Source organism: Poecilia latipinna, unplaced genomic scaffold (assembly GCF_001443285.1).
Source record: "Poecilia latipinna isolate Pla-1442-1.1 unplaced genomic scaffold, P_latipinna-1.0 Scaffold2004, whole genome shotgun sequence".
Lineage (NCBI taxonomy): Eukaryota > Metazoa > Chordata > Actinopteri > Cyprinodontiformes > Poeciliidae > Poecilia > Poecilia latipinna.
Window position 1 is genome coordinate 18,224 of NW_015114620.1, and position 13,219 is coordinate 31,442.

General features: G+C 40.1%; 1 protein-coding gene across 19 annotated transcripts in view; it reads right to left on the minus strand.

Moving 5' to 3' along the window:
• Positions 1–13,219, minus strand: part of scrib (scribble planar cell polarity protein) — a 76,908-nt gene that overhangs the window by 17,332 nt on the left and 46,357 nt on the right. For 14 of the 19 annotated variants that reach the window (XM_015016305.1, XM_015016303.1, XM_015016314.1 and 11 more), the window contains 10 exons: positions 12,469–12,549; positions 8,795–9,037; positions 8,425–8,535; positions 7,331–7,624; positions 6,295–6,483; positions 5,514–5,633; positions 5,144–5,200; positions 4,668–4,724; positions 4,123–4,203; positions 477–839 (listed from right to left, as the gene is read on the minus strand). In XM_015016305.1, the coding sequence (XP_014871791.1) occupies positions 477–839; positions 4,123–4,203; positions 4,668–4,724; positions 5,144–5,200; positions 5,514–5,633; positions 6,295–6,483; positions 7,331–7,624; positions 8,425–8,535; positions 8,795–9,037; positions 12,469–12,549 (1,596 nt within the window). The remainder of the gene's footprint in view (positions 1–476; positions 840–4,122; positions 4,204–4,667; positions 4,725–5,143; positions 5,201–5,513; positions 5,634–6,294; positions 6,484–7,330; positions 7,625–8,424; positions 8,536–8,794; positions 9,038–12,468; positions 12,550–13,219) is intronic. The other 5 variants (XM_015016318.1, XM_015016316.1, XM_015016319.1 and 2 more) reach the window with 3 other exon arrangements.

Sequence of the window (13,219 nt, forward strand, 5' to 3'; positions counted from 1 at the left end):
ATTAATACATATAAAAATATGATTAAATGCAGTTACTCTGTGCAGTCTGGAGATAAAAAGTGTTCCAAATAAGCATATTAGAAATTAATTATTTTTCAGTTTGTGGGCTTTGATTGCTGAGCTCCTAAAAAATAGTTTTAAATAGTTATTATCGTAATAGCACCACAAGATATTGTGATAAAATTTTAAGTCCATATTGCCCACCCCTAGATGCCACAAGCTTTACTCACAGCAAAAGCGTGCAATAAACTCCTCCTATTGTTGAGCAGAGGTTAACACACACACAGTTAGCCAAACACATCGTAGAGGGAAAGAAAATCAACATAAGCCTGCGTTTTGGTTTGCAACCAGCTTCACAGCTGCAAATAAACCCTTTTTTTTAACTGTAATATTTGGAACTGGGATCCAAATGGATGAAGCAACAAAGCTCACAGCAACGCAGCATGCCGCCTCCAAGCTACACTCGGCCATCTTGCCTTGCTGAACAACCAGGGCTGCAGCTTCCCCTGCCGGCCGTAGCCCACCGGAGGCCCCGACAGGATCCGCTCTCCGGGTGGAAGGCCTCTCCCTCTACGGTTAGCCACCAGGAAGGGGTTCTCACTAAAGCACATGGGCTGCGAGTCCACCAGGCACTCCTCTTCCTCCTCAGGAGAAACTGTCGAGTCAACGGCTGGACTGTCAGGGATGCTGGACGTCCCGTTGTGGGACAACTGGGATTGGTGGAGATAATCAGTGAGGGGTTCGGCGGGTTTGCCCGACCCGAAGGGCTCTATAGGGGCTCCGTGATTGGCTGGCAGGGGGGCCTCCATGGGGGCAGTCAGAGTAACAGAGGCAGAGAACTGAACAGGAGCAAAAGATAAGGAGGACTCACAGGACGATCTCGACTCGCTGATGTTCAAACTCACACAAAGGAGATAAAGAGAAAACAGGAAAATGGTGTTCAGTGGCTTCCCACTGCTAAGTCAGGAAGGTGAAAGTGATTCATGTCTCCATAAAGGAAATAAATCGGCATAAGTTTAAAGTTTTATTGTAGAGCAGTTTTAGAGAGAACCACTAGTTATAATCAGCATTTTCAGTTTAATCCCTTAACAGGACATCTAAAACTTTCAGCAAGTTAAATTTAAGGCTTTTTAAGACCATTTTAATGCTAGTTTGAATGAAATTTAAGACAGAAAAAACTACTAATATAGAAGATGATTGAAGGATCCTGCTGTCTCATGTGGGTTGGGAATAAAAGTGAGCTGGTGGCAAAAAAAAAATTGAACACAAGTGACACATTTGCACTTGCGCAAAAAAGCTAGCTAGCTAGTAAGGGTAAAGTAGCAGCTAGTTACCGACTGCGCCAAGTCACAGAATGTAACAAATGTGACAAATGTTTGCCTGCCAGAAAATTTCAGAAAGAATAAAAAAAACTACATGCAAGATTGAATACACTGCAAAACTTACTAAATGTTTTTTTGTCTAGTTTTTAGAGCAAATATCAAAAATCAAAACTAGTTTACAAGTAACTTTTCAGCAAAATATAGGAGCTTGTTTTGAGTAAATAATTATTTAATATTGATTAAAAAAGTACTTGTTACACTAAGATTATTTAACTTGAGACATTTTTCCAAGTAAAATAATCCATCAGTGGAACTAACACTTTTTAAAATTAATATTAAGAAATTATTGACCTAAAACATGATGCTAAACATGCTGAAACATTACTTGTAAGTTAGTTTTGTCAAAGAGCAAACATAAGATTTGGGGTTTTTACAGTGTAATCCTGCCACAACAAAATTTAAGACCTATGATGAGTGTATTTATGGTCAATCTACATTTTTAAACAAATTTAAGACATTTTAAGGTCTTAATTTTAATTTAAGGCTTTTTAAGGATGCACAGCCACCCTGCATAAACCAAAGGAAGATAAGAAGGAACGTCCGCGACTCTATGAATAGAAAGTTAACACAGACGCCTCCTGCTGCTAAAAAGAGTCACTTGCATCACTAAAACTCCTCTGAAGCATTGAAGGTAAGTTTCTAAACTAGTAAAGCGTCCTAACCTCCACATTACTGCAGACTTTCAGCCTCTGCTTTAAAAATACTTCATCAGTTTAACCAGGAGGGTGAAGGATGCTTAACATGAAACAGCCGACACAGCTGAGACCAATGATCAATCGGTCTCAATAGTTTGACTATTGAAAAGCGGCGATTTGGCTCTCGGGCCGCAGTCGGCGTGAGGGTTAGAGGGACGGAATGTGAATCGTGACCTTTTGACACCGACACAGACGTCTGCGAGCGACAGCTGGCTTTTAGAGTGGAGAAGTCACCCTGCTGGCTCGCCAACATGCCAACGCGCTGAGAGGTTCACAGCTGTGTGCCGGCTCAACGGCTCGTTGAGCTTTTAGGGGTTAAATATGAAATTTCCTTAAAGAGAAGCGGAACAATTAGGTGTCAACAGGACAGGTGTACTTAGCGGTTTTAGATTCCCCTGATACAACTCAGTATGAGGTCAGTATCATCAGCACTTTGGGTTTGAATTTTTCATAAGAGTTAACAGGTTCACAATCAGTGGAAATATATTACAATACAAATAAATTAAATGTGAAATGTGAGCAATTTTATAATAACTTGTCTTTAAGCCAGTCACAGTAAGCAATAAAATAATTAAGCGCAAGATAAATTAAAATCACAGCATATAGTTTGATTAATTTTTAAAGAGACGTTGCTCTTTAATATAACTGAAAAGTCGCCATTTTGTAGCTAATTTGCACTTTTTTGTTTTACAAAAGTCCTAACTTTTTTCTATTTTGTTTACAGAGACTTCGTAAGCCATTTCTGTCTAATTTATTTAGAATATTTAAAATATATTCCAGTTCCAGTGTTAAATGTTCTTTCTAAATGAAAGTTTATTGATCTTTGAGAGAATGTACTGGCACTATTACGTCTTTTAACATATTAGTTGAAAATGACCTAAAAACAACAATATTATATTTTATCACAATAACTTTATAAGCAACATCTGCTTGTCTTCCCCTTAAATACTTCAGAGAAATAAGCTAATATCCAAGGTGGCATTAATTAAAAATGTGTAAAAGGGTCTAGTTGGTTTGTTTTGTCCAACTTAAAAAGAAATCAGGACCAACATAACTAGGCTCATTCTCAGGCCTTTAGCAAAATTAAACATATTTTTCCGCCAACATTTAACCTACAAGTCTTAAACCAGTCCTACTTTTTTAAAAACTGTATTAAAACTCCAGTTTGATTAGGAGCTGCTGCATTTGGTTTGAACCACCATGTGGGAGCGCTTCAGATCTCACCAACAGCTGCTCAGGGTATGTAGGTTAAGTGCTGCTGCTCTCTCAGAACAGAGATCTATAATTAAGTCTAGTTACAACGTCAAAGACGACATGATTTAACATCTTTAAAGAGAAAACTGCTAAGAAATCATCTCATTTTTAGGAATGTTGACATCAAATTTAAAATGAAGAGTCTATATTTAATAAAAATCAGGAGTTTGATAGTAGTAGAGAGAAGAAGAGTAAAGCTGGAAGACGAAACTCACAGCAGGACGATAAAAGGACAGAGCCGGACGTCCACACTAGCCGTCCCAAGCAGGACTTTCAGAGCTCAAACCGAGACGCTCGTCTGTTCCTCTCAGACACGCCGTCCCCACCCACCGGACACGCTCTGTCCAACTCAGAACCAGATGCACGTTTAAAATATCGCAGAGAGCAGGCCGGGTGACAGAGGGCAGCTGTTCCCTTCCCCCAACTCGCCCACTCTCTGTCACGGTTTATTCTGACGCAAAACGTTCATGTTGTAGACCCTCAGTCGTTTATTATGGGCTTTTCTTCTTTACTTCTTCATGGTTTAGTTAAATCACGACAAGGTTCTTCATCCAGCAACCCTGGGAGGGGTTTCGGTTCTCCTTTAAAAAGGTCCAGCTCCGGGTCAAACATGACATATAACCAAGAGAGCCTATTCTGAGCCTCTGACCACACGCAGCCAGAGAATCCCCAAAGGCAACGACCCCGTTCTCAAACACGTCAAAAAGTTAAATCCATCCTGGGTGAATTCTGTTAGTTTGAGGCGAAACCTGAAGATAAGGTAAAAGAAAAATAAAGAAAAGTGGACTCACCCGGTTCACTTTCTGGAGGCTGGTGGTGGGGAGAGCAGCCAGGGTTTTGTAGTCAAGTTTTAAAGGTCCAGTGCCAAGGTTCTGAGGAGAAATAAAGCAATAATGTATTTAGAACAAAACCAGTCTACACACAGGTTTCAGTAATTCAAACTTAACACTTTTTAAGACCTTTTAATGCCAGATTGAATGAAATTTAAAACAACAAAAATATAAATATTGGGGGATCCTGCTGGCACATAAGAAGTGAATTAGTGACAAAAACAAACGTCGTCCAGCCAACAATCAATACATTTTATCCATGAGAGACGCAAACAAGGCTAAGCTGGGCAGCTAGCAAGGGTATATTAGCAGCTGATTACCGACTGTTTTGAGTCACAGAACGCAATAAAAGATGTCAAACTTTTGCCCAACAGAAAAGTTCTGCAAGAAACAAAAAAAAAAACTACAAACAAGATAAGTCAACTGAGCGTAAAGCAGCAATATCTGCAGCCCCACTTGGACTAATGTTGCGTTCAGACGGCGGGTTTGTCTGAGCAGGGTCTCACCTCCGTCTCCTCTTCTAGCAGGCGAGTTGCCTCCTCACGCTCCAAACGCATACGCTCCTTCACCATGAGAGGAAGAGGAGGAGCAGAGTGCAGAGAGGAAGACACCCAGCCACACACAGAGTGATGTGATGAAGACAGAGATTGTTTAAAGAGGAGAGAAGTGTTGTTATAGACGAGGGATGGGGGGAAACAGAAAGGAAGGAGGTGGGATGATTGGATGATTATGTGCCGCACCAAACACACCAGAAGGACAGGTGAGAGAGAAAAACAGCAGGGTAGAAATCACACAGATTACAAAGTACACTATTCACGTTTCTATGGGAGCAGAAAAAGCATGCAAGGTGAAACATTGCAGGAACAAACTCTCCAACAAAACCCACAGACAGGAAGCTTCATTCATCCAGTTTCTCAGCTAAGGAAACTTATTCCGATTCATATATTTGTATCTTTCTCATCCCTCAAAATGTTTCACTCACCACTTTCTCCATCTCCTCTCGCTCCCACTGCGACGTCTCCCTGACCATCTCAGACTCCTGCCAGAAAATATGAAATTTCAACTTCAGTTCGCAGGTTTTCATGCAGCAGACCTCAGCAGAAACAGGACATGTTTACCTAAACTTGGCAAAATAAACAACTCTGCCGCCGCATTGTGGCAGCGCGAGTGTGTTCGCAAGCGGAGAGAGGGGAACTATAGCTGGTCAAATTCCACCTGCTGACACCAAACTGCTGCTGCAGCAGAATCGCTGCACAAAACATTTGATGCATGGGCTGACTGGAAAACAGCGGCGCTGGTCTGGGGTGATACTGACTGGTTGCTACGTGGTGGACTCTTTCAGCGCATCGTACCTTCTGTATGATCTCCATCTCCTCTGGGCTCAGGTCTCGGTCTATGGAGGAGATGCTCTCCATGCTGTTCTTGCGTACGATGCCGGTTGCAAACGGGTTGGCAATGATCCCAGGAGACGCCTGGAATAAAAAGTCGCATAGATGTGTAATTGAGTATTTTGAATTGTTACATATTTTCAGGAATCCAGAAGCATGGACATCATACAAGGACAAAAAGTCGGCTAGTTTCAGAATCGGTGAAATCGTAAAAATGGAGCTCAAAATGTGCCAGAGGCTTTTAGAAAGTAATAATGTCAGCTGTTCCTCCAGACTGATGCACACATACACATTTCACATCTGATAATCCGGTAGACTCGGTTTGATTGGACCATTCGTTACATTTTCATCTGGTGTAGTTTGCTTTACACTGCAATGTGTCAAAGGAACTAAACTGTTCAAAAAACTTGCAGAAAAAACCCTTTCTGTGCTAGGATGCCCCTTCGTCCAAATGCATGTGGTGGGAGACAAAAAAATATATATTTTAAGTTAAATATTTTATTAGGAAGATGGTTTAATTGTTCAACTTTAATACATATTTTTTATTTATTCAAAGTTCTTGAAGAGAAATCCTAATCAGCAGAAACTGGTATCGGTAGGTCAAAATTTTCAAACATTTGAGAACAGCCAGAAAATATGTGCAGATTTTGGTTTGGTGGTAAAAAGTTTTAAATCGACACCAAAAACACTCCCAGTCATTTCAGATGCAGCTTTTCCTTGACCAAAGTGTTTCCTGAGAACTCACCTCACCAGCTGCGACTTTCCGCGGGTCGAAGCCGTCGCACACCAGCATAACCAGGGAGTCCCCGACCGCGCGGAGCACTCTGACCGCCTCTGTGTGGGTCATTCCCAGCAGGCTGTGGTTGTTCACCTCCAGGATGCGCATGCCAACCTGCAGCCGTCCGTCTCTGGCTGCGGCGCCGGTCGAACTCACCTGAAGACAAAACGAGCGTTACGTTTCCAAACTGGCTGGCAGAACTGGGTGATGTGGCTTAAGAATAAAATCAGATTTTTTTAAACGAAATTTAATGCTTTCTTAAAAAAAAAACATAAAATAAAAGAAAGAACATATGACAGAAAATATTTCCAAAATAGGGCTTTTATTTCAACCATAAATTCTCTGCTCTGAGTTGTATGACACAGAATTACAGCCAGGTACGATAACTTTTTAAAGCATGAGAAAAGATTTATTAGAAAACCCCCCGCAATTTTACCAGAAAAAACAAATTTCTTTGTAAATTTAAAGAATTTACCAGGAATTTCTCTAAATTTCCTGGTAAATTTAGAGAATTTTGTCAGGAATTCAGAGAAATAAAGAGAAAATCTGACGTGACCAGCTCAGTTGTTTGCTCACTAATGATGAAGACTTGATGCTGATGTCTTAAAAAGTTAAGTATTTTTATTAAGTATTTTCATCACAAAATGCACAACATTGCACATTTACATTTTTTTATATTTTATGTGGAGTTCTCATAAAATGATGAGCGTATGCTGGCACTATTTAAACTTTTTCTGGTAATATTACAACTTTATTCCCGTGTTATTTTGATGCTATTGTCATGCGACTGTATTCTTGTAATATGACTATTATTGTAATTTTTTAAAAATTAGAGTCTGGCCTTAATATTCCACTGTAGAGATGACCGATCTGTTGCAAATAAACAGAAGCTGTGAAACAAGATGGCGGCCTTGTGTGTGCTGTGGAAACTCAATGAATGTTTATTGGAAAAAATAAAACCTTCAAAAACCAAAAATGGACGTGGATAAATCCGTTTTGTTACCTTGGATATAAAGATGCCCTCATCTGTGGGGTCGAAGGGGTTTCCAGCGTGACCTTTCGCTCCTCCGCGGATGCTAATCCCGAGCTTCTCGCCGGGCTGCTTTTGGATCAGAACCTCCTGCATCCCCGGCGGCGAAGGATCCCTCCGCACCAACATGCGGATCTCCTGTTTGTTGGCCAGCAGGGCCCGCACGGCTTCCTGGTGCGTGGCGTGCCGCAGGTCGATGGAGTTCACCTCTAATATGCGGTCGCCGACTCGCAGGCCGCTTTGACACGCCAGACCGTGAGGAATCACCTGAAGGAGCGAGAAGCAGAGATTGAAAGCAGAACCAGAAAATTTCAAGTATTATCCAGGTAAGTTTTTTAACTTTTCCAGCACCAAACTAAAAACAACACAAATTAACTAAAGAAGATGCTTCAACTCACTGTCATATATCATTTACTACTGCTGCTAATGTCTTGTCATAGTATTCTATTTAGGCAGGAACAAAGCAAACAAAAATATAACAATTTTGAAGGTAAATGCTTAGGATAGGCTAGCTATGCAAAACATTTTCATTTTGCCCATAACCATTCTTAGATAATGAGATTTTATTCTGCTCAGTTCTAACTATTTTGAGCCATTTTAGGACCGCTCCCCCTGACTCAACGCTTACACCCACATGTGAAAACGGCTGCCAACTAATGTGCAATTATACACCTGTACATCTTTGAAAAGCAGAAGTAGAGCCTCCTGCACAGTCAACAAAAATGAAGCCAGTGGTTTCTGGATGGCAAGTCAACTACAAAACATTAGTCGTTTCCAGGAGCCATTGTACGGAGTAAAATTAGCTGACCAAACGTGCAAGGACTCCGCTGGGGTTGCTAGGTAACGGCACACGGCATTTGTAAGGTTTTTGAAATGGCTCATTTATATTATAGCTAAAGACAGGCTGCATGTTTTTTTTTTGTTTGTTTTTTTTTTTAAACACTTGAGCTGTTTTTAGAAGCAGTTAAGACACAGTAAAAAACAAATAAACAACCAAACAAAAAAAACATATAAAATGTGAATTTTGCACAATATGTCCCCTTTAAATAAATAAAAAGTTTTAGCACCTTTGAGATGAAGACCCCAGGTTCATTGATGCCGAACGGGTGGCTGGCATGGTCACTGCCTCCAACAATGCTCAGTCCAAGAGGGCCGCCTGACTTCACCAGGGTCACCTCCTGTTGTGTGAATTTGACAAAAGAATCAATAAACCTAAAGTCTGTTTTGCACTGCACACACAACATCTCAGCAGGCTAGAAGCATAAAGCACACTCCTCTCATCACAGCCAGCCTTCATACCATGCACCATCTTCTCTGCAGCTGAACGGCATTAGGGATGAAGCGGGGAAAACGAAGCATCAATGAGGTTTCTGCAGCATTTCACTAAAACATCTAGAAAAACTTGACCAACAAGATGAGAATAAGGAGTCGTCTCACCTCAATGGGATACTCGTCCTCCAGCTTCCCCATGTGGTTCCCCTGAAGGCCTTCCTCGTCTTGGTCTGGAGAGGCGGAGGGTTCTGGGGGAGGAGGGGAGTGGGCCCGCGCCCGGTTCTGACCTGGAGAGCCCCCCGGTGCGCTCAGGTCTCGCTCCACCAGCAGCGCGATGGTGGGGGAGGTGCCGGTAAGGAGCGCTACTGCCTGGTCATGCCTGGCCTCTGTCATGTCTACACCATTGATCTGGATCGACAGTGGAACCAACCATGGAGGAGGTGTGAGCCCACCAGGATTCTCCCCATTTACGACCAACAGGATGAAAATTGACCACAAACCAAACCGGAAACATCAGGCTGCCACTGGATTGCATGTGCATGTTATCATCTGTCATTGTAAGCAAGGATGTAAAAACTTTGCAAAAGTGTTCAAACCCCTCAAAGCTTCAAAGGGAAAATATATCAAATATTAGCTGAATAAAGACAAAATGATACCGGAAAAAAAAGTCATGACTGAAATATTTTTGCAAAGACGAATTTAAAAAAACAACTGAATTATCCAACAGAATTGCACGATTCTTCAATTACGTCCTACTTTGAGTTTGTTTTTGACATTTAATGTGACAATATGTGAAAATGCTCAAGTGGTATGAATACTTTTGCACTGTAACACTTTTATCTTTTAAACGTAGAATTCTGGCAAATGCTCCATGCTAATTTATTTGAAGAAAAGCCAACAGGGCAGCAGGAAAACAGAGGGATTCAACAGAGGGATGCTGCTGGCAGAGAAGCGGCACTTTGTTTCAAAATCCAGAAACTTCTCAAAAGTTTATGATGTCATCTTTTATTCTGATCACTTTAAGATTCATTCTTGCCTTTCTTCACTTAAAGCACAAGCGGAGGACAGAGTTCTCTCCAAAATGTTTGCTTTTAATAGGGCTGTAGTGATACAATAATCTCGCGATACAATACACGATATTCTGCCCACGATACTATATATATTGCGATATTCAACAAACAATACAATTCAATACACTTTTGTGATTTTCTGAAAGATTTTAGAGGGACAGAGTGATTTTTGTGACTTTTTGTGATGTTATAGAGTTGGATTGAATTAATTTAACTGAAAACTGATTAAAAGCACCAACTACACAATACCTGGCTCTGGTTGGACATGGACACAGACTTAAAGTCGACAGCTGGACAAAATGAATCAGAAAACATGTTTCTTTTAATTGAAACAGTACAAACTGTAGCTTACATGCATTTGTAAAGTAAATAAAGTGCACCAAGTACCCTGCTCTGAATAGTTTGATACCTTTTTAACCTCGACACTTAACATCTGAAAGAATCACTAAGCCTAATGACCTAATCACTCTCCTGGCGAAGCAAGCAGTGAGTGAGCAAGGTGACAGTTGGATGTTACGATACTTGCGGATGAATATCAATTTTTTTCTAAGAAAGAAAATATCGATATATATTACAATATTGATATTATTACACAGCCCTAGCTTTTAAGTCAAGAAAGGCAACTAAACTACTACATTCAGTCTCTATAAAAAGTATTTACCCCCTTTTTATTACTTTTTATCAACAAAATCATGCTTTTTTTGACAAAAAATAAAGGACTAAAACCTTTTATTTCTTCAAAATAATGACAATTATCGTCATAAAATATGCAACATTAAATAAGTGATTGCATAAGTATCCACTCCCTTAAAAATCTGCATTTAATGGATTCACCTTTTGGGAGCAAACACAGGCTTGCACATCTGAATGATCCAATTTTTGTGTTTGTTTTTTGGGGGATGTTTGTTTGAAAGAAATGTCTTGGGTATGTTATCACTTTGTTCTGTTTTTATGTTTTACTTTAAATACAGAATAATGATTAAAATAAGACATACAAAGGAATGAGAGCAGGATCAAATAAGTTTATGCTTATCTCCTTTTCAAAGTTATTTAAATATCATGGAATTTAAATTATAAATGTGTTTGAAATAAATAAGCAAGTTACTTTGCAGAAACCAGTTTTTACTTCAACATTTAAAGTTTTTCTTGTTTGTTTTTTGTCAAAAAAGTCACGTTATTTTTCTCACAATTGATTTGTAAAAGCAATAAAGAAGGTAAACCATCCAAGAGAGTGAATCATCTTTAAAGGTACTGCCTATGTTTTACAGCCTGGTGTTACAAACCGCACACTGCTCCATCCTGACCAGCAGAGGTCAGCACTGACCCGACAGTAACAGCTCTTACCGCAGGGCTGAAACGCTCTGCTGCTGCCATGACGCGACACCCGTCTACCTCAGCAGCAGAGCAACGCCACCCAACACCACACCCACCACCAAGCAGGTAAGGAGACTCGCTCAGAGTTAGTGAGCATGCAGAGGGGCGGCATGTGATTACAGGTGAGAGACAAAAACAGAGGAGGAAGAGGGGAGAAACCGCCAGAGAGAAAGCAAAACACATCCAAGGCTTGAAGGAAAAACCTCTGAAAAGAGCAGTGTTGCATTCATTGGCAGCAGAAACAACAATGTCAACTGATTACAGGAAACAAAATGTTCAAAGAAAAGTCACGCAGGACACCCTGTGCTGTGTAAATCATCGATGTGATGGTTTCTGCAGTCGCCTCTTCCCAAGAAGCTGCTCTGAAACTTTGGGCTTTCATAATTGTTACAAAATTTTCAGATTATTAACTGTGGCCAAAAGATTTAGACTTTAATGTGACAAGACCCGAGCTCAGGCCTGAAAACCTCAAAACTGAGCATAGACGGAAACAAGAATTTAAAACATTTGTAACTTTTGTTTCAAGAAGTTAGAAGCCGAACTGACAAACATGTTCACTAAAAACCAAGAGGGAATTTTACTGCTCACAACAGACGTGTGCGATTCTGCATTGGTATATAATCAATACTAGGTAAACACAAGGCCAGTGTTGCCAATACTTATATTTTTTATTAAAGTTTGATATCATTAAACTTCTGACCATTTAATTATTTATGTTCCAACTCAGAACAAAGTTTTTATACTTTTATAACATGTTAACATGATAAATGGTGAAAATAGAAAACCGTTTGTGTATTTTTCCAAAATAAAGTGAAATAATTATATATTGTGCTTTGAGCAGATCAAAACACAATCTTTTGTGAAGTAGAGCTGAGAAATTACACTAAACTATCACCACGGTAATATTAATACCATCTGGCATCATTAATATTGATATTTTGGATCGATTCGTCCACCTCCAGCTCACAAATAAATGGAAATACCTGTGATCAGAGCCAAGCACTCTCTGTTAATACGGGTTTTTGGCATGAATGCTACACCATATGTGAAGTTTTTATCCATTTAAGCTTTCCCTCTCCATGAGAGAGCATGCTATATTTGAAACGCTGGAAATCTCAGGACCTACTTTCTCTTGGAAACACACTCACTAACCTGACCAATCACTAGAGTAACATTTTGTCTACGCTTTAGAATAGCAGAATGGAGTTACACACAGTGTGTCATCACCCCTACAGTTAAGTATAAATCTTAGTTGAATATACTTGTAAAGGAAAGGTGCCAAGATTAATTTTTGGAGTTTAAGGTTTAACCATAAAACATAGATTTTGAACTAGATATTGTACGTTTGTGGCACAAAATAAACAGCATGTTTTACAGTAAAGCGATGTTACTCACAGAGATCACCCTGTCGCCGACTCGCAGTGTGCTGTCTCTGTGTGCTGCTCCACCCTCAGCAATCCTGGAAATGTAGATTCCCTGAAAACCGGACAGACAGTGACAAATTTTAAATCTTCTCTTTTTGTCACTTCTGCTAAAATTTGTTTCAGGAACCTCTTTGAAACAATATACTAGTCATGTTCTGTTAGTTTCTGAGCCTTATTAACGATAGAACTGGAGAACTTTGGAAGTAAAATGTTTGGTGCAAAAGGCTAAAATGTTGAAATAACTCTGTTACCTTACTTTCTGGTTGATTGAAATAGGAACATTGAAATATTTTTTATAAAATCCAATCATGACTCGACGAAAACCCTAATATTTTGCACTCTAATGAAAGTAAAACATTCCTTCATCATGTCTTCAGACATCATTTTGAGCTACTAGCCAAAGCACCTGCAGGAGCAAACATTGCTGCACCAAAACCAGCGATCAACCAACCATAAAACACGCCGCAGCACTCATTAAGAAACAAAACTTTGAAAAACAGCCAACACTTACAGTTCAATCTGCCTACAATCAAACGTTTATGAGTCCTTTCCTTTTTCTCTCTGTGCTTCCTGAGCTGCAGAGCCACGCTGGTCCGAGTCTAGACCTCACCACGTCTAATTACAGTGAACCGCTCGAGTTTCAGGGCTGGCTATTCATATCTCTGTGACCGCGGCAATGATAGGCACAGAGAAGATGGATATCGCTCACTGTGACAGTTCCT